We start from the raw sequence: 22417 nt of genomic DNA on the forward strand, positions 1-22417 counted from the left end.
TTGTTCCAAGCAATATAGGTATTAAGAAAACAATTTTAAGAAAACAATCAAGGAAACATCAAAATCCAAGAACCAATGATATACGTTTTATTAACAGTTTTTTCTTTTTAAAATTGTTTATAGAAACTATATGATTTGCAGAATCTCCAAACAGCACAAGTTCTATAAGCGTGAAAATGAAGAGAGCCCTTTGTTCAAATATACTCATTATTTTGGTGGGGCATCAGGCACCATTTTTCTTGCTATTTGATTACTCAAAGGTAATATATTCAATCAAAGCCTTTCCCACATCCTGTACTGAATAGAATTGTGCTTTCCAAGGGTATTGTTCTGGGTTCCCACCTAAGGCTGCTTAACTATGATCTCTGAGGCAGAGGCAAACAAAATTGAACTTTAAAGAAACATTTCCAAAAAAAAACGGAACACTTCCAGCCAGGGTAAGGGTGGCGAAAGTCTGAAATACAAGGAATTGAAGGAGAAAGATAAAAAAAAAAAAAAAAGCAGGTAAGGTTAAACTCACCGCTTCCTCCTTTTGAAATTTCTGGCTTTTGTTTACTATTTTATTCCTATTTTATCATTTCATTGAAAAAGGGGAGGGGTGCTTGCCAGGGTGATGGCGTTCACGGGTTGCAATGAAAAAGGATGAAAAGGCAAAAAAAGCAATTACAGAAAGGGGCCGGGAAAGACAACAAACCTCCGTCTGAGTGTAACTGAATGCACAGAACAAGCCTTCGTGGAAATCGGATCCCTGAGCTCTCCTGTGAAAGGAAAGCTTCCCAGCCTCTGCCTCCTTTGCGGTTCTACTTACGCTCTTGACGTCAGCCCCTCGCAAGGAGATGTGTGTCTGCCTCCAGCCATGGCCACCATTTCTTCCCCACAGGGCTGCTCCCTGGGCACCGTGTTTTCTCACAAACACCTGGAGTGTGCCGGAGTGCAGCCCAGTCACCTTGTGCCTGAACGACAGGCACAGGTCCCCTGAATGCATGAGGTGGCCGAGAGGTAGCACCAAGCGAGCGGCTTTTCCCCCTGGGCCTTTGGCTGCTGAGACTGTCAGGTACTGTCCACCTGCAATGGGAAAAGCAGGGCTGGGTGTGTGCGCGCCAACACCCCGTGCTAGTGCCAACAGCATGGGCAGCGGTTTGACTTCTTATGTTTTAAGAAACTGCACACTTTTATTAAAAATATATATTGTTAAATGAAGTCTAGAGGATGACAGACTGGACAAGGCTGTTTGTCTTGCAGCGGAGTTTGAAAACATTTTATTAAAAATATATACTGTTATAGAAACTGCACACTGTGACAGCCATTTATAAATAATTCCAGATTTCTGAAAGAGCAAAATATACCTTATTGCCATAGTCTGTTTTAGATTCTGTGGTTCGGCAGTCACAGATAACACATTTATTTTGCTGATGGGGACTAAAAGTTATGCCAAGGACACATAATAACTAGTAAACAAAAACCTATGAATATTTCCAGTGGGATATTATCAGACATACATAAATATACACAAATAGACACATATTCACCACCTCCTGAATGTTTGTATTGTCTGAAACCTCCTGCCAAGCTGGCTAATAGTTTGGTGTAATTCACTCTGAGTTGCCAGGGAGAATTTTCTATAATTAACCTCTGGACAGTAGAGCAGATGGTAATTTAAAGGGCACTCTGTTTATTCTCTCCTTCTCCCACTTAAAAAAAAAATGAAACCTCTCTTTTTTTTAAAAAAGGATCCTTAAAAAATTAAAAACAAAAAAAGTATCAGAATTTGCTTCTCACCCTGGTGTTGACTTAACTTCAGGACCACGCAGGGGTGTGCTGGGCTTAACTGAAAAATACACCCTGTCTTCGTGGAGCATCAATTTTACTTGGAGGTAAGTGGTTTAAAATATTCTTATATTAAAACAAATCTACAACATTATATAATCTATCACATGTTCTGTTATATCTGCATGAATACAAAATGTCAATAGAAATTTCACTTTGATGATGTCCTTGGGTCCCTAATGCTGCACACTTTGCTTCCTTCTGTTAGGGGAATTGGAATTAAAAAATAAAAATATTTTAAACAGCAGTAAGTGAGGGATACTGCTTAAGAGAGACGTTAGTTATGAGTAGTATTTTGACACTCAATCCCTGTACATATGAAAATTGGGTCACTCCCATCAGACTGTTTTATAGCAGCCAAGCCAAAAAACACACTGTGTATTTCAATACTGATTTGCCCACAGGAAAAATCTGGTTGAAATGCCACTCATGTGTGCCTGTTTTGGTAGGGACCCTATTTCTGTTTCAATTAAGAGACAGAGCATCATCATTTATGCTGAATTCGTATGACATTATAAGCTTTGGGACGCCCACCTATTATTCTTCAAGTGTATTCTCCTCCACCAATTCCTTCCAAGTACTTTTCATGTGCCCGGCTCGGTGCTAAGGTTCCCCCACCTAACAAGTCATTTAAGGGAACACTATCGTTTGGCAGACGCAGTAGCCAAGACTTAGGGAAGTTAGTCCCAAAGGTATCACCAGACAGTGAGAGGCAGGGTACTGGTTTGAGTTCTGAACTGCCTGAACCTCTCTTTCAGCACCTCCTGTTCTGTACTAGAACGTCTCCACATTTCTCTTCCAGAAGCCTGTTCACTCCTTGAAGTCAGAACCAAAGTTTCCCCCAAAGCCACCTTGTTATGTTGCCCAGCATGTGGTAGGTATTTAGAGCTGGCTTTTGAACAAATGACATGAAAAACTTGCAGGGAAGTAGGTCCTGGACTCATGTACTTGAATCACCCAGAACAAACGTGTACACAATTTCTTATCCTCTCCCTGCTCCCCAAATTAATCAAAACAATATTTTGGGACAAAACATTTACATGGCTATTAAATGTTTCCCCATGAATCAGCTTTTGAATCATCACAAGCAATTTGGCAGAGATAAAGATGTACAGTTATTATTCACTTTTAACTAAAACAAGGTTATTTTACGTCCCTGGGGAATGTATACTTACATCATTCTGCCAGATGCTGCATGCAAACAAGACAACCTAACAAGCCAAGGCATCCTAATAAAAATTTCAAATAATCTTTATTTTAAATTCTAAAATTTAAAATGTGGTGAGGCTGCACTTGCCCTTCCTCTATAGAGCTGCTCTTTTTTTTCTTTTTCTTCAACCAGGGAGAATTATTTCACTTGGTATAAAAGGAAATGTTACAAAGGTGGAACAGGAGTTTAAGGAAAAAACTAACAGTAGCTAAGAGAGGAAAACACGCTCTCGAACAAGCTATCTATTGAGTAAAAATTTCACTTCTGATTTAAAAATGCTGGTTTAAGAAATAAAACTGCATTAGATATTTTCACTGTTTCAGTTTAAAGCATCACAACGTCTAAAGAATATATATACTATAACATATATAAATATGTGGCAAATAATAGGTGCTGCAAAATTTGACCAGAAAGTTAGGTGATAAATTTTTAATCTACCTGGTTTTAATTCTATACTACTTTGTAACTTTACAATTTTCAATTTACAAAGAGTATAACAACACCTATTACTCTAACCTATTATCTGTGTGGTCAAATGATGGGAGGTTTTGCAGTGATTTCATTCACATTTAATGGACCAGATGAAAAACCAGCCCAGGTAGAACTAAGATGACTATGTTCACTAATCTTTTACCCCTTGAGTGCAAACAGCTTAATCTCTTTCTAACAAAAGAAGTTATTCATGCCCATAGCAAAAAAAAGAGAGAGAGAGCAAAAGAGAGAAAATAGAAAAGCATAAAGAAAACTAAAAGCATAATCCCCAAAACTAGAGATACTAATGTTAATATTTTGACTTTTGAATTTTTCTTTATATAAATACATGCAAACAAATATACATGAATAGGTGCCTTTAAAAAAAAGTAATACTATATTCACAGTGTTTCAACTTTCTTTTTTCTTAAATATGTCAGTCTTTTTTCTATGTTAATAAATAGACATAATTTTATAGCTGCAAGTATACGATTAAATGACTGCATCTGAGGAGGGCAACGGGGACCCAGGGATAGGCGGAAGCCTTCCTTTTCATTGCTAGTTTACTTTTCCACTAGCATGTATTTCTCTTTCCAAATCATGTTTTTAATGCTGCACTAAACATACTTGCATGTACATGTTGCCACACTCATTGATTTAATTCCTGGGGGCAAGCTGTAGCAGACAGAGTGCTGAGTCAGTTGCCTTTTCTCCTGATCCCTGGAGATCAGGGTTCCAGGCAAAGGGCCTGAGGTTCAGCCTTGTTACCTCATCACTGGTGGGACATGGGCCTGTGGAATGGGTCACAGCTACAGGACTGCAGCATGTTACCACACCTGTTGGAAACTCTGTTTTCCATTTCTGAAAGTATTAATTTGATTAATACTTTCACATTAAGTTCAAGACAGAGTGTGAAAAGGCCTAATGAGCATCAAGAAGGGCAGTTAGCAAATACAGTTATTTTGCAGCTGTTTCTCAAGGTCTTTGATTTGTTTAAGGGGTACTTTAGAGATATTAGCATATGAAAATATTTGCAAATGCACACCATTAAAATCAGTCATAAATGTGGAAATCCAACTATATGTTCCTACAAACTATAAAATATAGGTCAAAACAAGTAAATAATTAACTTGGTAATTAGAATAATTAATAATAAATAAATAATAAACATCAAATTATTTAATAATAAATAATTATTAAATAATATTTAATTATTAAATAAATGACAAATGATAAATTATTTAATAATAATTTATTAAATCACTCATTCTTCTCTGGTCTTGGCCTGTGATATACACACCTACACACACACACACACACACACACACACACACACATGCAACCTCAACTGAGCTTCCTAAAAGAAAAATAGGCATGAAAAGGTAAGCTTTGTTAGTATTGTTCCATCAGAATTTCCCAATATATTCTTAAAAGCCCATCTACAATCCATGTTGATAAATGCCACGCACTCCTATCCCTTTCTTCCAACTCCTTTCGGTCTTCCCGTCAATTTTTCCAAGCTAGAGAAACCCTGTTCATTTATTTCCTTGATATTCTCTGGAACACTCCATTCTAAATCAGAGGTTCTCGGAGTTGGTTTATAAGATTTTCTAATTCAGCCCTCAACCAAGGCTCAAAGCCCTTTAACAATATCTTCCCAGTGTCACCAGTCAACCACCTCCATCAACAGAAGACTCGCTTCTTCCATGTCAGAAGTCATTCAGTCTGGGACCTGTATTTAGACGGGTATTTAGAATCTGCATTTAGAACTTTTCTATCAGAAAGTCCCTTCTGAGAATGAACCAAAATTGATGTCCCTGTAGCTCTTACTCATTGATCTTACTTCTTCATCCCCTTGTGGCCATGGAGAACAACCCTTGATTACAGGATAGCCCTCCAAGTATTTGAAAAGCAACCCTACTCAATTATTTCTTCACCAGACTAACCATCTCAATTTCTTCAACTGTTTCAGGTATCAGACCTCAAGATACCTTTCCATTCAGGTCACATTCCCTTGAATGACCTGCCATTATCTCTATTTTCTCATAAAGAACTCTCAAAATTGGTTTACACAACTCAGAATGAGCTGCAATTATCCTTTCCTCATTCTGGAAAATGACCCAACTTTTTGGCAGTAACATCACAGGAATCACACATACTGATTTCACTATCTACTGAAACCCTAAAGCCTTTCCCACTTACTGCTAAGTCACACCTTCTCCCTCCCACAGGTATGTACTAGTTTCTAGACCCTAAGTAACACCTTATATTCTTCCCCATTAGATTTCACCCTCTAAAATGTGAACCATTGATCTAAGCTTTTGGATCCCGGTTGTGTCATTTCACTCAGTCACTTTTCCCTGTGGTCTTGAGTTATCCACAGTTGGGCAAGCATGCCTTCATACCTTCACCCAAGTTGTCTATACAAACTTGGAACAACCCTAGAAGAACATCCTCTAGAGAACCAGAGTCCATCAAGAGTTATCCAATCATCCAGCCAGTTGCCACTGATTTTCAATTTGTTTTATACTATCATGGCCAAATGGCCATTTCAGGCTTTTTTGTCTATCATTTAGTTTTCCATTCCTCTTGACATTTTTTTTTTCCATCAGAAGGGAAGGGGAATTTGGTTCACAACACATTTAAAAATTTGCAAAATGTGATGAAATGATTAAAAAAGTGTTGCAATATACTAAATTGCTTCCAAAATATAGTTCTAAAATCAAACCTACTCAGAAGGAATGTAAAGAATTCTTTTGTATATAACATAACTCGGTCTCCCTAATGATGCTTACTTAGTTGAGTTACACATTATAACCATGCGCAACGTTCAACCATTCTATCTACATGGCGACCAAGGCTCCTTCCTTCTGCAGCAAAACTTCTCCAGGCCAGCAGCCCACCAAATCTATCGACCTGCAATCAGCTATTTAGATTATGCACCTGTATGAACAACTGAGGTCCGTGGTGGGACAGGGGAAAACTCAGTGTAACTCTGCCGATGGCCTGGATGTGAAATCAGCTTGGACACTAAATTCCACCACTCTCTAGCTCTGGGGTCTTAAGAAGTTTAAAAACAACTGTATAACTCACTGGCCCTCAAATTTCCTTTGTGAAATAAAAACAATATTACTTGCTTTGCAGGGTAGATAAGAGGACACTGCATAAAATTAATGAGGTGATCAATAAGCCAGGACTATAATAGGCATTAAATAAATGTTGGCATCTCTTACCCATAGATATCTGTAACACAGATAATTACTTCATCCTGTTCAGAGTTAATCTTAAATAATGGTAAGAGAGTGAATGTGAGAATAATATGTGCGGTGTGTGAGGTGTTGAATGATATTTTATTTTTTAACTAAGAGAAATCTACAAACCCGTTTGGATCCATGGAATATTCGTATTTTTCAAAAGTCTACCTCAAATTTGATTTTTTTAAAAATCTCTGTTATATTTCAGTGCTAGGGGCTCTAATGATTGCATATTGGGGCTGATTATTACATATTTTATTATTCCAAATATCAAAGGCAGCACCATCGGTATCCCATGGGGACTGGTAGTAATGCAGATTCTCAGGCCACACACCAGGCCAGCAGCCTCGAAATCTGCATTGTAACAGGGTCTCCAGGTTATTTGTATGCACATTAAAGCTTGAGGATAACTCATTTAACAAATCATACGCACTTTCAAGTTAACATTTGCATGTTTTGTGCTGTATCTATATACTAGGCACATATGTAAGACTAGCCTTGTAAAATAAATTAAACAAAACACTTAAAAGTTTTTTTTTTCCACATCTGGTTCCTTCATTCTTCGGTCTAGAATGAGGAGTATAAAAGAAAGAACAGAAGCCAAACTCCTCATCCTTCTATTAAGTTGGCCTCACCCTTAAAATATTTAATTACTGAAGGGAGGATAATAGTCAACAACATTAGGTAGCTTCGCTTCCTGAAGCAAGAAGACACATCTTATAAGTACTGAAACTTTAAATTCATAGAAATTGTGCAATTTATAAGTCTGTTCATTTTCTAAAGAACTATTTCTAAATTCAAGTTTCTAATAACTTCTTTTTTCTTGTGGAATAAGGAGTGGTCATTTATAACTAATTTCTCCAGCATCCAAGTGAAATTAAAAAAATTTCAGATACTCACACTCTCATAAATTTCTACTGTCTCCTACTCTCTCTCAAATTAATTAAAGGGGGGGGACTGTCATTGAGAAAACAACCGTAACAGCCAGGGACCCACCCCATGTCTGATGTACCCCTCTATTCAATTCTTTCATTGCTAGGAATAAGCCATTACAAATAACTTGAAAACTATGTACTGTAATGAGTTTATTTACCAAACTCTTTTCAAAATAATTAGCAGGCCTTTTAATTAGCTACCTGTCTTCCCATAATATAACCCTAGTTGATAGGTAACACATTTAACTCACTTAAAAAAAAAATTTGGAAACATGTGTTGGACATGCTTTTTTTTTTTAACCATTTGTTAAGTAAACACAGAAATGCGGTACGATATACTTGAATAGAAGAACAAGGGTCTTTGAATAGGGTCAAAATGACATGAGGACCAGAGAGAGAGTAAGATGATATGGTTTTACCTGTTGGATCCCTGACTGGTTCCCAGTGCAAATCATTGTCTTTTTCCCTGATCCAGCCACAAAGTCCGTGATCAAAATTACAACTGTGTATGAGAACACCTACAAGGAAATGATCACAAAAGGGGTTGTTAAAAAAACCCAACAAATAACAACAAAAAAAGAATCTGTGATCCAGGGTATCTGTACAGTAAGCTTTCTCTCCTACCCACGCTTACCTAACCCACCAGAACTTCTCTCCGTGAGATCAAAGGGAAAGTACATGACTCCTTTCTTAGCAAATTGTGCATGTACGCTCAGCTGTAAAAATAGCTCACACAAGTGTTGCCAAATTATGACCTTGTTACGTCATCACTTATAAAATATGATTTCCTCACAGATTACAGACTGCCTTTATATATTTTTTTAAATGAAAAAAATGACTATTCTTAATTGTTTTTGCTCAGCTGATTTTTCAGGAGAAACCAGTTTGCTTTGGGAGAAAAAAAACAGAAGAAAGAAAGACAGGTATAGTTTTCCCAGATGTAATGAAGCAATCAGAAATTTAAAAGTTATTTTCATGAAATGGAGGGAAACGGCAAAATGTCATTATAAAGAGTTTAAAGAATATGTTTTTACCTGGATCATCCTTTGCTTCATCATCTGCACTGATTCCTCTTTCTATTTCAAATATTTCAAACAAGTCATTTGAAGGCTGCCGTGGAACTGCAAGAGAGAATTTTTTTAAATGAAGTATTAATAAGGATACCCTTTAACAAGTAGCAGGGGGAAAAATCCTAGGCATTTCATTTCTCTGGAAGAATTCAAACCATTTATTTAAATTTCATATAAAGATTCAAGAAGTTTAATCTGCAGTGAAAGATTTATTTGGGCACAATAAAAAAATATTTCAAAAGCTTCTAAAAGTCAACATAAAAACACACAAAAAGTGTTCATCTAGAAAATATATTTTAAAAGAGCTACCATTTCCAACAAAATATGGGATGCTAAAATACATCTCTATAAAAGATACACTATAATTATAATTAAGTGTGCACACTTAATTAAGGCTGTTTTAACTGAAATGTCTATAAATCCAGTGAATGTTTTGGTTTTTCTAACAACAGAATCCACTCTCTTCTAACCAAGTCCACACACGTTGTACTCTGATATGTATTTATCATGGCATCTTTTGCTTCAGCAGGTTCCTTGACCCTTTTAGGATTCAATCAGAACTTCTTGGCCCAGAACTCAACCCACCCAATCAAAACACACAGCACTGTCCAAACATGCCATTCATTTTCAGGTCTCTGACCCCATTCCCCAGCTCGGATGTTCTTGTTCTTGCTAATTAACCTGCCAAACATCCCCTTTCCACTCATGACCTGGGATTAACATCACTGCATCTCTGAAAACCTCGACGCCCCAGGCAAACTTAAATTTTCCCCTCTTGTACTCTAACAGCTCAGGTTTACAGCCTCTGCTAGACCCTTTCATAAAGAATTGAAGTTGTTTAAACAAATCTGGGTCCATCCCTCTGCTAAGTCGTGGAGGTCCTAGAGGGTACCACTCATCCTATTCATGTGGCATTTCCAGGGCTTGACCTTGGTGGCAGTCAATGGATGTTTACTAAATGAATGCAGACATCCTCTTGGAAGCCCATGTACTTTGTCAGTCCTTTTCCTCAAAAGGAAACAAAAGGGACAGAGCTTAATAATCCATATTTTAAAAGCTAAGTGATTCAATGAAATCATTATTCATTTATTCAATGAATATTTGATTGCCAACCATGGCCAAGAACTGTGCTAGGGGCCAACGAGGCAGGGTGAACAGGATGGACAAGGAACACTTCTCAAGGAGGGTGCATTCTAATGGGAGAGGCAGACACCAATCAAGCAGAAAAATTAAATCATAGTTCTAGATTGTAATAAGGGCCAGGAAGGAAAAAGGGCAGACTATATCATTGAAAGTAACTTGGTGAGGAGTTGGTGGTGGTGAGAGGAATTCTTGGCCAAAGGCCAGGGAAGACTCCCTTCTACTTGCCAGAACTCAAGTTAATTAGCTCTATTTTTATAAGGCAGGGAGTAAAAGATGTAATACCAGTCAAAAGGGTTCTCTTTTCAACCACGGCCCTGTTATCTTTAGGAAGGATTTTTTAAATTAATAATCTCATTATATTTGTACTGGTTTCTTAGCTTACTGCTTCTAATGTTTGTTTCCCTTTTGGTTTCAAAATTCCAAACTCTGCAAAACCTCAGAAGGTTTTAGGCACTTGGTTTCTAAGAACCATTTCATTTTGCAACTGATGATCATGCATACACATGTTACAATTTATTAGAGATCTGAAATGATTAGCAGCCATGACTTCTTACAATTTTGCATGCTCTACTCTGGGTTCCTGCCAAACTCTTTAACTAATTTTCCTTTCTTACTCACAGGAGTATGGATTCCTAACATCATCCCCCTGAAGTGCCAAGAGAATGGACGCCACTCACTCCCTGGTATATTTTACAGTTTATGCAAAAATATTAAGTGACGTATACAGTGGACACAAATTTTTGCACAGTATGATCTCAGAAAAACAAACCAACCAACGTAAATACAGAAAAAAGCATGACAAGAAATATTTCTATATGCTGATTTTGGTGGCCTTTGAGTACTACAGTTGAAAGTGATCTTTTCTCATTTGCTGGTTTGTCTTTCCTGATTCTTTATTTTTAAGACTGTCTATAGAAAGAAAGATTTTCTATTATGAAAGAAAAAATTCTTACCTAAAACAGAAAAAAAAGAGCATTCTGCAGATCAGATATACACACCCCTACCCTAGAGCAACTATTTAGCTATTATTTGTATTTTGATTGCTCAATGAGAATGTGAATAGTTTGATATTCACGTTAATACATGACTGATATGTGTTTAAGACTTGCAGAAAATGTTAGTTAAAACAAATGACTAGCCTTGCTTGAAAAGAGAAGTTTAACCAAGACACTCATCATGATTTTTCTACTTAATCTTCTCTGCTGCATACTTTAGCTAGCATTCAATTTAAATAAATGTTTTATAGAATGCATACATATCTGATATTCTTGTTGCTACATGAATTCTTAGAATTTAAGTGGTATAATTCTAGAGATTAAAAATGCTGATGATATAATTCCTCCACCATCTATCTACCCATCTATTCCTCCTTCTCCTTCTTCTCATTGATTCACTCATCGATCAAGAAATAATTAGCAAGCATCCACTCTGATGAGGCCCTGGGCTAACTGCTTTTTGTGAAGCAATTAAGAGACATACTCTTGCCTTCATGGGATCCACCTTCTAGAGATGAAGAGAGACATCTAAAAGATGAAGTAGTGGATGGCGTGTAAGCATGGAGGGTTGGGGAGCTGGGCAAGCTTCTACGGTGAGGATGGCGAGCATGAAAATCTTCTCTGAGAAGTGATACTCAACACTAGGGCAAGAAGTGAAGTAAGGCCCCAGAGAATTGAAAGAGCATGAAACTAAAACATCCTGCTCTGGAGAGCTGGAGAGCTTCTAAGAGGAGGGACGAGGTCAGGCGGAAGGGAACTGAATGAAACTGGAGATGTGGGCAGATTGTGCAGGGCCTTTTTAAGCCTTGTAAATATTTTGGACTGTATCCTGGTGGAAACTGGAAGCCACTGAAGGATTCTAACTGAGGAGTGCCAACATCAGGTCTACACGCTAACGTTACTATTCCAGCTGTAGCATAATGAGTGAACAGGAGGGAAGTAAGAGTGGATGCCAAAGACCAGTTATGCCCAAAATTAACTTAAATTAAGAATTTTCATGAACTCTTTAAAAGATTTATTTCCTAAAATATTTTCTTCCATTGGTCAGTATTTCACCCTCTAAAAAATAGATATCTTTCTCATTGCTTTCTAAAACCTCTGTATGAAAAGTAAAGGGAATACACAGTTACCAAAGCAAGACAGGATAAGAATGTGGTTGGGTTGGGGTTAGGGGAAGGAACTCTTTTATAAAGGCTGTGAAGGTCTGGAGCCAGTGAGAACAATCAGCCACACAAATGAGCAGGAAACCTCTCCTAAGAAACTCTGGCCCAGTACTTTCTATTAAATAACTTTTCCCCAGAGATGTGACAGTATTAATACAACTGGCAGTCAGAAATAGGGTTTTCCAAAGAGCCATTTACCCAGAAAGCATTAAGAATAAGCATGGGGACTTCCGGAGAAGATGGCGGCTTAATAAGGTGCGCGCGTCTTAGTTCCTCCTCCAGAACAACTACTAAATAACTAGAAACAGTACAGAACAGCTCCCGGAGCCATGACAGAGACCAAACACACAGTGTACCCCAGTCTGGACCGACTGGACCGGCTACGAGACTCCGCTGCGGTGAGGTCCCCAAGCAGCGCGCGCTTCCCCGGGCTGCTGCGGCTGGCAGCCGGCCCCCTCCCTCCCTCCTTCCTGGTCTGGCTGAGAGACTCGTATCAGCGGTTCCCCAAGCCGCGGTGGCCGGCGACCGGAGCCCCTCCCACACACGCAGCTTCCCGGGCCGGCCGGCTGGGAGCCTCGGATTGGCGGTTCCCCAAGCCGCGGTGGCCGGCGCCCCTCCCCGACATGGGGCTTCCCAGGCTGGCTGGGAGCCTCGTATCAGCGGTTCCCCAAGCTGCGGCAGCCGGCGACCGGAGCCCCTCCCACACATGCGGCTTCCCCGAGGGAAAGGAAAGAGTCTCCAACAGTAGTAGAGACTGAGTCCAACCTAACACCAATAGTGGCATTAATGAACAACTTCTGACTACTAAAAATAGGCCCTCAGCTCGGGTGAAACTGATCAAGCGGAAGTAGCCGATTGGGCTAACTGAAAAAGAGGAAAGGGGGCAAAACAGAGCCTTCTGCGGCTGTTTCTGTGGAGGCTTGGTTGCCTCTGGGCTCAGCGCTGGGATTACACAGGTTGCAACTGCCCCAAACGCAGAAGCGGGCTGCTTTCAGGGCTCTCTACCACCTGAACCTTCCCCGTGGGAAGGGGGAAACGCAAATCAGGTGGAATCCCTCTCTCAAGGAATTCAGATCCCAGGACTTCACAATTTGAAGTCATTGAAACCAACCTACAAACTTTCCTCTGTCTCCACCACACACCCAGCAGTGAGAGTCTTCCAAAGTTAAAGGAGCCACAACATCTTTTGCTGGTGGGACCCGCAGACAGACAAGCACCACATACTGGGCAGGATAAGAAAAACAGAGCCCAGAGACTTCACAGGAAAGTCTTTCAACCTGCTGGGTCCCACACTCAGGGAAATCTGATTAAATACCCAGATGCCAGCAAAAAATAACAAATCACACCAGGAAAATTGAAGATATGGCCCAGTCAAAGGAACACCCAATAGCTCAAATGAGATACAGGAGCTGAGACAACTAATTCTGAATATACAAACAGAAATGGAAAACTTCTTCAAAAACCAAATCAATAAATTGAGGGAGGACATGAAGCAGGCATGGGATGAACAAAAAGAAGAAATGGGAAGTCTGAAAAAACAAATCACAGAAATTATAGGAATGAAAGATACAGTAGAAGAGATGAAAAAAACAATGGAAACCTACAATGGTAGATTTCAAGAGACAGAGGCTAGAATTAGTGAACTGGAGGATGGAACATCTGAAATCCAAAAAGAAACAGAAACTATAGGGAAAAGAATGGAAAAATTTGAGCAGGGGCTCAGGGAATTGAATGATAACATGAGGCGCACAAATATATGTGTTGTGGGTGTCCAGAAGGAGAAGAGAAGGGAAAAGGAGGAGAAAAACTAATGAAAGAAATTATCACTGAAAATTTCCCAACTCTTATGAAAGACCTAAAATTACAGATCCAAGAAGTGCAGTGCACCAAGAGAATAGATCCAAATAGGCGTTATCCAAGACACTTACTAGTTAGAATGTCAGAGGTCAAAGAGAAAGAGAGGATCTTGAAAGCAGCAAGAGAAAAACAATCCATCACATACAAAGGAAACCCAATAAGACTGTGTAGATTTCTCAGCAGAAACCATGGAAGCAAGAAGACAGTGGGATGATATGTTTAAATTACTAAAAGAGAAAAACTGCCAACCAAGACTTCTATATCCAGCAAAACTGTCCTTCAAAATGAGGGAGAAATTAAAACATTTTCAGACAAAAAGTCACTGAGAGAATTTGTGACCAAGAGACCAGCTCTGCAAGAAATACTAAAGGGAGCACTAGAGTCAGATACAAAAAGACAGAAGAGAGAGGTATGGAGAAGAGTGCAGAAAGAAGGAAAATCAGATATGATATATATATATAATACAAAAGGCAAAATGGTAGAGGAAAATATTATCCAAACAGTAATAACACTAAATGTTAATGGACTGAATTCCCCAATCAAAAGACATAGACTGGCATAATGGATTAAAAAACAGGATCCTTCTATATGCTGTCTACAGGAAACACATCTTAGACCCAAAGATAAACATGGGTTGAAAGTGAAAGGTTGGGAAAAGATATTTCATGCAAATAACAACCAGAAAAGAGCAGGAGTAGCTATACTAATATCTAACAAATTAGACTTCAAATGTAAAACAGTTAAAAGAGACAAAGAAGGATACTATCTACTAATAAAAGGAACAATTAAACAAGAAGACATACCAATCATATATATTTACGCACCAAATCAGAATGCCCCAAAATACGTGAGGAATACACTGCAATTACTGAAAAGGGAAATAGACATATCTACCATAATAGTTGGAGACTTCAATTCCCCACTCTCATCAATGGACAGAACATCTAGACAGAGAATCAATAAAGAAACAGAAAATTTGAATATTACAATAAATGAGCTAGACTTAATAGACATTTATAGGACATTACACCCCACAACAGCAGGATACACCTTTTTCTCAAGTGCTCATGGATCATTCTCAAAGATAGACCATATTCTGGGTCACAAAGCAAGTCTCAACAAATTTAAAAAGATTGAAATCATACACAACACTTTCTCAGATCATAAAGGAATGAAGTTGGAAATCAATAATAGGCAGAGTGCCAGAAAATTCACAAATACGTGGAGGCTCAACAACATACTCTAAACAACCAGTGGGTCAAGGAAGAAATTACAAGAGAAATTAGTAAATATCTCGAGGCAAATGAAAATGAAAACACAACATATCAAAACCTATGGGATGCAGCAAAGGCAGTGCTAAGAGGGAAATTTATTGCCCTAAATGCCTATATCAGAAAAGAAGAAAGGGCAAAAATTCAGGAATTAACTGTCCACTTGGAAAAACTAGAGAAAGAACAGCAAACTAACCCCAAAGCAAGCAAAAGGAAAGAAATAACAAAGATTAGAGCAGAAATTAATGAAATTGAAAACATGAAAACAATAGAGAAAATCAATAAGACCAGAAGTTGGTTCTATGAGAAAATCAATAAGATTGATGGGCCCTTAGCAAGATTGACAAAAAGAAGAAGAGAGAGGATGCAAATAAATAAGATCAGAAATGGAAGAGGAGACATAACCACTGACCTCACAGAAATAAAGGAGGTAATAACAGGATACTATGAACAACTTTACGCTAATAAATACAACAATGTAGATGAAATGGACAAGTTCCTAGAAAGGCATGAACAACCAACTTTGACTCAAGAAGAAATAGATGACCTCAACAAACCAATCACAAGTAAAGAAATTGAATCAGTCATTCAAAAGCTTCCTAAAAAGAAAAGTCCAGGACCAGACGGTTTCACATGTGAATTCTACCAAACATTCCAGAAAGAATTAGTACCAACTCTCCTCAAACTCTTCAAAAAAATTGAAGTGGAGGGAAAGCTACCTAATTCATTCTATGAAGCCAACATCACCCTCATACCAAAACCAGGCAAAGATAGTACAAAAAAAGAAAACTACAAACCAATCTCTCTAATGAATATAGATGCAAAAATCCTCAACAAAATTCTAGCAAGTCGAGTCCAGCAACACATTAAAAGAATTATACATCATGACCAAGTAGGATTCATCCCAGGTATGCAAAGATGGTTCAACATAAGAAAATCAATTAATGTAATACACCATATCAACAAATCAAAGTAGAAAATCACATGATCATCTCAATTGATGCAGAGAAGGCATCTGAAAAGATTCAACATCCTTTCCTGTTGAAAACACTTCAAAGGATAGGAATACAAGGGAACTTCCTTAAAATGATACAGGGAATATATGAAAAACCCACAGCTAATATCGTCCTCAATGGGGAAAAATTGAAAACTTTCCCCCTAAGATCAGGAACAAGACAAGGATGTCCATTATCACCACTATTATTCAACATCATTTTGGAGGTTCTAGCCAGAGCAATTAGACAAGAAAAAGAAATGCAAGGCATCAAAATTGGAAAGGAAGAAGTAAAACTATCACTGTTTGCGGACGATATGATACTATACGTCGAAAACCCGGAAAAATCCACAACAAACCTACTAGAGCTAATAAATGAGTACAGCAAAGTAACAGGTTACAAGATCAACATTCAAAAATCTGTAGTGTTTCTATACACTAGCAATGAACAAACTGAGGGGGAAATCAAGAAACGAATTCCATTTACAATTGCAACTAAAAGAATAAAATACTTAGGAATAAATTTAACTAAAGAGACAAAAGACCTATACAAAGAAAACTACAAAAAACTGTTAAAAGAAATCACAGAAGACCTAAATAGATGGAAGGGCATACCTGTTCATGGACTGGAAGACTAAATACAGTTAAGATGTCAATTCTACCTAAATTGATTTACAGATTCAATGCAATACCAATCAAAATCCCAACAACTTATTTGTCAGAAATAGAAAAAACAATAAGCAAATTTATCTGGAAGGGCAGGGTGACCCGAATTGCTAAAAGTATCTTGAGGTAAAAAACAAAGCTGGAGGTCTCACGCTGCCAGACTTTAAGGCATATTATGAAGCCACAGTGGTCAAAAGAGCATGGTATTGGCATAAAGATAGATATATCAACCAATGGAATCGAATAGAGTGCTCAGTTAGAGACCCTCTCATCTATGGACATTTGATCTTTGATAAGGCAGTCAAGCCAACTCACCTGGGACAGAACAGTCTCTTCAATAAATGGTGCCTAGAGAACTGGATATCCATATGCAAAAGAATGAAAGAGGACCCATATCTCACACCCTACACAAAAGTTAACTCAAAATGGATCAAAGATCTAAACATTAGGTCTAAGACCTGAAAACAGTTAGAGGAAAATGTAGGGAGATATCTTATGAATCTTACAATTGGAGGCGGTTTTATGGACCTTAAACCTAAAGCAAGATCACTGAAGAAAGAAATAAATAAATGGGAGCTCCTCAAAATTAAACACTTTTGTGCATCGAAGAACTTCATCAAGAAAGTAGAAAGACAGCCTACACAATGGGAGATAATATTTGGAAACGCCATATCAGATAAAGGTCTAGTATCCAGAATTTATGAAGAGATGGTTCAACTCAACAACAAAAAGACAGCCAACCCAATTACAAAATGGGAAAAAGACTTGAACAGACACCTCTCAGAAGAGGAAATACAAATGGCCAAAAGGCAGATGAAGAGATGCTCAATGTCCCTGACCATTAGAGATATGCAAATCAAAACCACAATGAGATATCATCTCATACCCACCAGAATGGCCATTATCAACAAAACAGAAAATGACAAGTGCTGGAGAGGATGCGGAGAAAGAGGCACACTTATCCACTGTTGGTGGGAATGACAAATGGTGCAACCACTGTGGAAGGCAGTTTGGCGGTTCCTCAAAAAACTGAATATAGAATTGCCATACAACCCAGCAATACCATTGCTAGGTATCTACTCAAAGGACTTAAGGGCAAAGACACAAACGGACATTTGCACACCAATGTTTATAGCAGCGTTATTTACAATTGCAAAGAGATGGAAACAGCCAAAATGTCCATCAACAGACGAGTGGCTAAACAAACTGTGGTATATACATACGATGGAATATTATGCAGCTTTAAGACAGAATGAACTTATGAAGCATGTAATAACATGGATGGAACTAGAGAACATTATGCTGAGTGAGTCTAGCCAAAAACTAAAAGACAAATACTGCATGGTCCCACTGATGTGAACCAACATTCGAGAATAAACTTGGAATATGTCACTGGTAACAGAGACCATCAGGAGTTAGAAACAGGGTAAGATAATGGGTAATTGGAGCTGAAGGGATACAGACTGTGCAACAGGACTAGATACAAAAACTCAAAAATGGACAGCACAATACTACCTAATTGTAATGTAATTTTGTTAAAACACTGAATGAAGCTGCATCTGAGCTATAGTTTTTTTTGTTTGTTTGTTTGTGTGGTTTTTTTTGTTTTTTATATATACATATATTTTTATTATTATTATTTTTATTTTTTTCTCTATATTATCATTCTATATCTTTTTCTGTTGTTTTGCTAGTTCTTTTCCTAAATCGTTGCAAATGTACTAAGAAATGATGATCATACATCTATGTGATGATATTAAGAATTACTGATTGCATATGTAGAATGGAATGATTTCTAAATGCTGTGTTAAGTTTTTTTTAATTAATTAAAAAAGTAAATAAATAAATAAATAAATAATAGGGGGAACAAATGTTAAAAATAAATTTAGTTTAAAGTGCTAGTGGTAAATGAAAGCGAGGGGTAAGGGGTATGGCATGTATAATCTTTTTTTTTCTGTTATCGTTTTATTTCTTTTTCTGTTGTCTTTTTATTTTTTTCTAAATCGATGCAAATGTTCTAGAAATGATGAATATGCAACTATGTGATGATATTAAGAATTACTGATTGTATAAGTAGAATGGAATGATATCTTAATGTTTTGTCTATTAATTTTTTTAAATTAATAAAAAAATTTTAAAAAAAAGTAGAAAGACAGCCTACACAATGGGAGACAATATTCAGAAACGACATATCAGATAAAGGTCTAGTATCCAGAATTTATAAAGAGATGGTTCAACTCAACAACAAAAAGACAGCCAACCCAATTACAAAATGGGAAAAAGACTTGAACAGACACCTCTCAGAAGAGGAAATACAAATGGCCAAAAGGCACATGAAGAGATGCTCAATGTCCCTGGCCATTAGAGAAATGCAAATCAAAACCACAATGAGATATCATCTCACACCCACCAGAATGGCCATTATCAACAAAACAGAAAATGACAAGTGCTGGAGAGGATGTGGAGAAAGAGGCACACTTATCCACTGTTGGTGGGAATGTCAAATGGTGCAACCACTGTGGAATGCAGTTTGGCAGTTCCTCAAAAAGCTGAATATAGAATTGCCATACGACCCAGCAATACCATTGCTAGGTATCTACTCAAAGGACTTAAGGGCAAAGACACAAACGGACATTTGCACACCAATGTTTATAGCAGCATTATTTACAATTGTAAAGAGATGGAAACAGCCAAAATGTCCATCAACAGACGAGTGGCTAAACAAACTGTGGTATATACATACGATGGAATATTATGCAGCTTTAAGACAGAATAAACTTATGAAGCATGTAATAACATGGATGGACCTAGAGAACATTATGCTGAGTGAGACTAGCCAAAAACTAAAGGACAAATACTGTATGGTCCCACTGATGTGAACCGACATTAGAGAATAAACTTGGAATATGTCAGTGGTAACAGAGACCATCAGGAGTCAGAAACAGGGTAAGATAATGGGTAATTGGAGCTGAAGGGATACAGATTGTGCAACAGAACTGAATACAAAAACTCAAAACTGGGCAGCACAATACTACCTAATTGTAATGTAATTATGTTAAAACACTGAATGAAGCTGCATCTGAGCTTAGTTTTGTTTGTTTGTTTGTTTGTTTTTATATATTTTTTGTATTTTTTATTTTTATTTTTTCTCTATATTATCATTTTATTTCCATTTCTGTTGTCTTGCTATTTCTTTTTGTAAATTGATGAAAATGTACTAAGAAATGATGATCATACATCTATGTGATGATATTAAGAATTACTGATTGCATATGTAGAATGGAATGATTTCTAAATGTTGTGTTAGTTAATTTTTTTAATAAATAAAAAAAAGAATAAGCATGGGGAAGTAAATATAAAAATTATCATACATGCCTCCCTCTGTTAGACTTCTTGCAAAGAATAACTACAGCAAAATTTAAGTGCTATTTATTAAAAGGTTTGCAAGTTCTGTTTCTGTCCTAAGATGTCTTCCATGACATTACCTAGGACAGAGTTGACATTTGCTGTCAGGCTAAAAGATTAAATATATCAATATCTTAAAGTATTTCTATGCTTAGGGGTTTATTTCATTGAAAAAAAATGGCACATAACTTTATTAGTATCCTGAAGGCTCCTTTCAGCAACAGAATCTAGGAATTTTAGAAACTACAAATGAATGACATTTGATAAATGACAAGGGTTTTATAGCTGTGTCTGTCTTTTCCTTTTTTTGTTTTTTTTCCAGATTCAGAACATATGTATTATTGCATAAAATGAGCACAGAGAAGCAAGCAAAAGACTGGAAATGACTTTCTATAATTTCCTTAAGTGCATTAGAGAAAAATCTTAGTCATCTATAGATTACTAGCAAAAAGAAAAGGGTTGTTAATCCTCACAGAAATATCCCTTTGTCAAAGCTTTCATCCCACAGAAAGAATCTACAGCATTCATAAGATACTTTTGGGCTAGGAGTAAAGTACAGAAATGGAAAAAACAAATATTTCCATGGTAGAAGGTAGAATATAGACACAGCTACTCAGTAATGAGGCCAATTCTTATGACACCCCTATTTCACCTTTCTGTATTGTACCTTTAATAAAGTTTCAGACTAACTGAAGTTCTGCCTGGAGCAATCCCAGGAGAATAGAATATCAAAAAGATATTCTTTTCTTTTCTAAGCACAACCGTAAGGGTCATATCACGACTTCTCCAGATCAAGGGAACACTTGACAGGTTTTATTCTCTTTTCACCTTCTGAGCCAAAGAAAATCATGAAGATTGGGCTTCAGCAGAACTGAACAGAGGGTAGTACATAGATTTTCTAAGACCTAAGAAGTCTGCTTGGATTGAATGAGGCATGAACAACTTCTGGGGTGGAGTTGAAGCCTACCAAGTATAAGGGACAGGTAGGTGTCAATGCGCTCAGGCTAATAGGACCCATTTAAAGGAAGAAAGGAAGCTTTCATTTCTGATGTTCAGCAGAATCAATATGTAAGTTTTCCATCAATTCATCTCTAAAAAGTCCATTGCCACTGTTTATTTGCCTTAAGGAAGTTGAGGTGATGATATCTTTATTTTAACGTCACAACTGTTCAACCAGGGACTATAAACACCTTAATGAAGCATAATATCCCAATTATTTGGTAATAAGTGAAGGATATGCTAAATAACCAGATTTCTGTTTTCATTTTCTCTAATCATGTAATAGCTCTCACTTGCAAATCAATTTGTTTCAAAAGGATCTGGTAGGCTAAAAATAACACAAACTCTTTAATGAACCATAATAAACTGTATCAGAAAAATAAAAACCCAGAATTAGAACACAAAATAGGAATGTGCTTTTATCAGAATTAAGTAGGAAACACTATCATTACCATATAAATGAATTCAAAGATAACAATAGTAGTAATAGTTAATATATATATATATATATATGTATGTATGTATCATTATTATGTGCCACACACTATATAGGAGTTTTACCTGTACCCTCATTTAATTTTCACAACAATCCAATGAGGTAGATACTAGTATTATCTTCAACTTAAAGAAAAGAAAATAAAGGCACAGGAAGTTTTAGTAACAGTCCTCAAATCACAGAGTGGCTATGGGCATAGCACTTTTAATTACTGCTCTATAATATAGCTATTTTTGAAAAAAAATGTGCATACAACTTTTTAAAAGTTGATTTCAGAATTTGGTCACATTCACCAAGAATTCAATTTATTCTTTCTAGAGAGAACTATTATTTTCTTGAAAACTTTCAGAATTCACAGTACCCGATCCTAACTTGTAAGCAGTGGCAATTCACTTTTTCAAACTTCACTCCTAGCAGAAATTCAATTTTCAGAGAGGTGTCAGGCATCTTCTTGTGGTCCCTCTAGGCCTTATGTTTACAGGAAAGCAAACTAGTTTGAAGACCTTTTCACCCCTCAGCAGAAACAATTTTTTCACTCATCATCCATACTGCAGAGACTGTACTATTTCCATGACTAAGAACAATGTGATCAGATCATCCACAGACTAAAACCTGTGGAAGAGAAATGAGGGAAAGATCAGGGGATAGCAAGCAGCAAAGC

At 37.2% G+C, this 22417-nt stretch overlaps 1 protein-coding gene across 5 annotated transcripts in view; it reads right to left on the reverse strand.

Moving 5' to 3' along the window:
• Window positions 1–22417, reverse strand: part of NPNT (nephronectin) — a 129190-nt gene that overhangs the window by 54095 nt on the left and 52678 nt on the right. For 4 of the 5 annotated variants that reach the window (XM_077142630.1, XM_077142628.1, XM_077142631.1 and 1 more), the window contains 3 exons: window positions 8732–8818; window positions 8117–8215; window positions 809–1065 (listed from right to left, as the gene is read on the reverse strand). In XM_077142630.1, coding sequence (XP_076998745.1) covers window positions 809–1065; window positions 8117–8215; window positions 8732–8818 — 443 coding nt within the window. The remainder of the gene's footprint in view (window positions 1–808; window positions 1066–8116; window positions 8216–8731; window positions 8819–22417) is intronic. The other variant, XM_077142632.1, reaches the window with a different exon arrangement.

The sequence above is a fragment of the Tamandua tetradactyla genome, chromosome 24 (assembly GCF_023851605.1).
Source record: "Tamandua tetradactyla isolate mTamTet1 chromosome 24, mTamTet1.pri, whole genome shotgun sequence".
Lineage (NCBI taxonomy): Eukaryota > Metazoa > Chordata > Mammalia > Pilosa > Myrmecophagidae > Tamandua > Tamandua tetradactyla.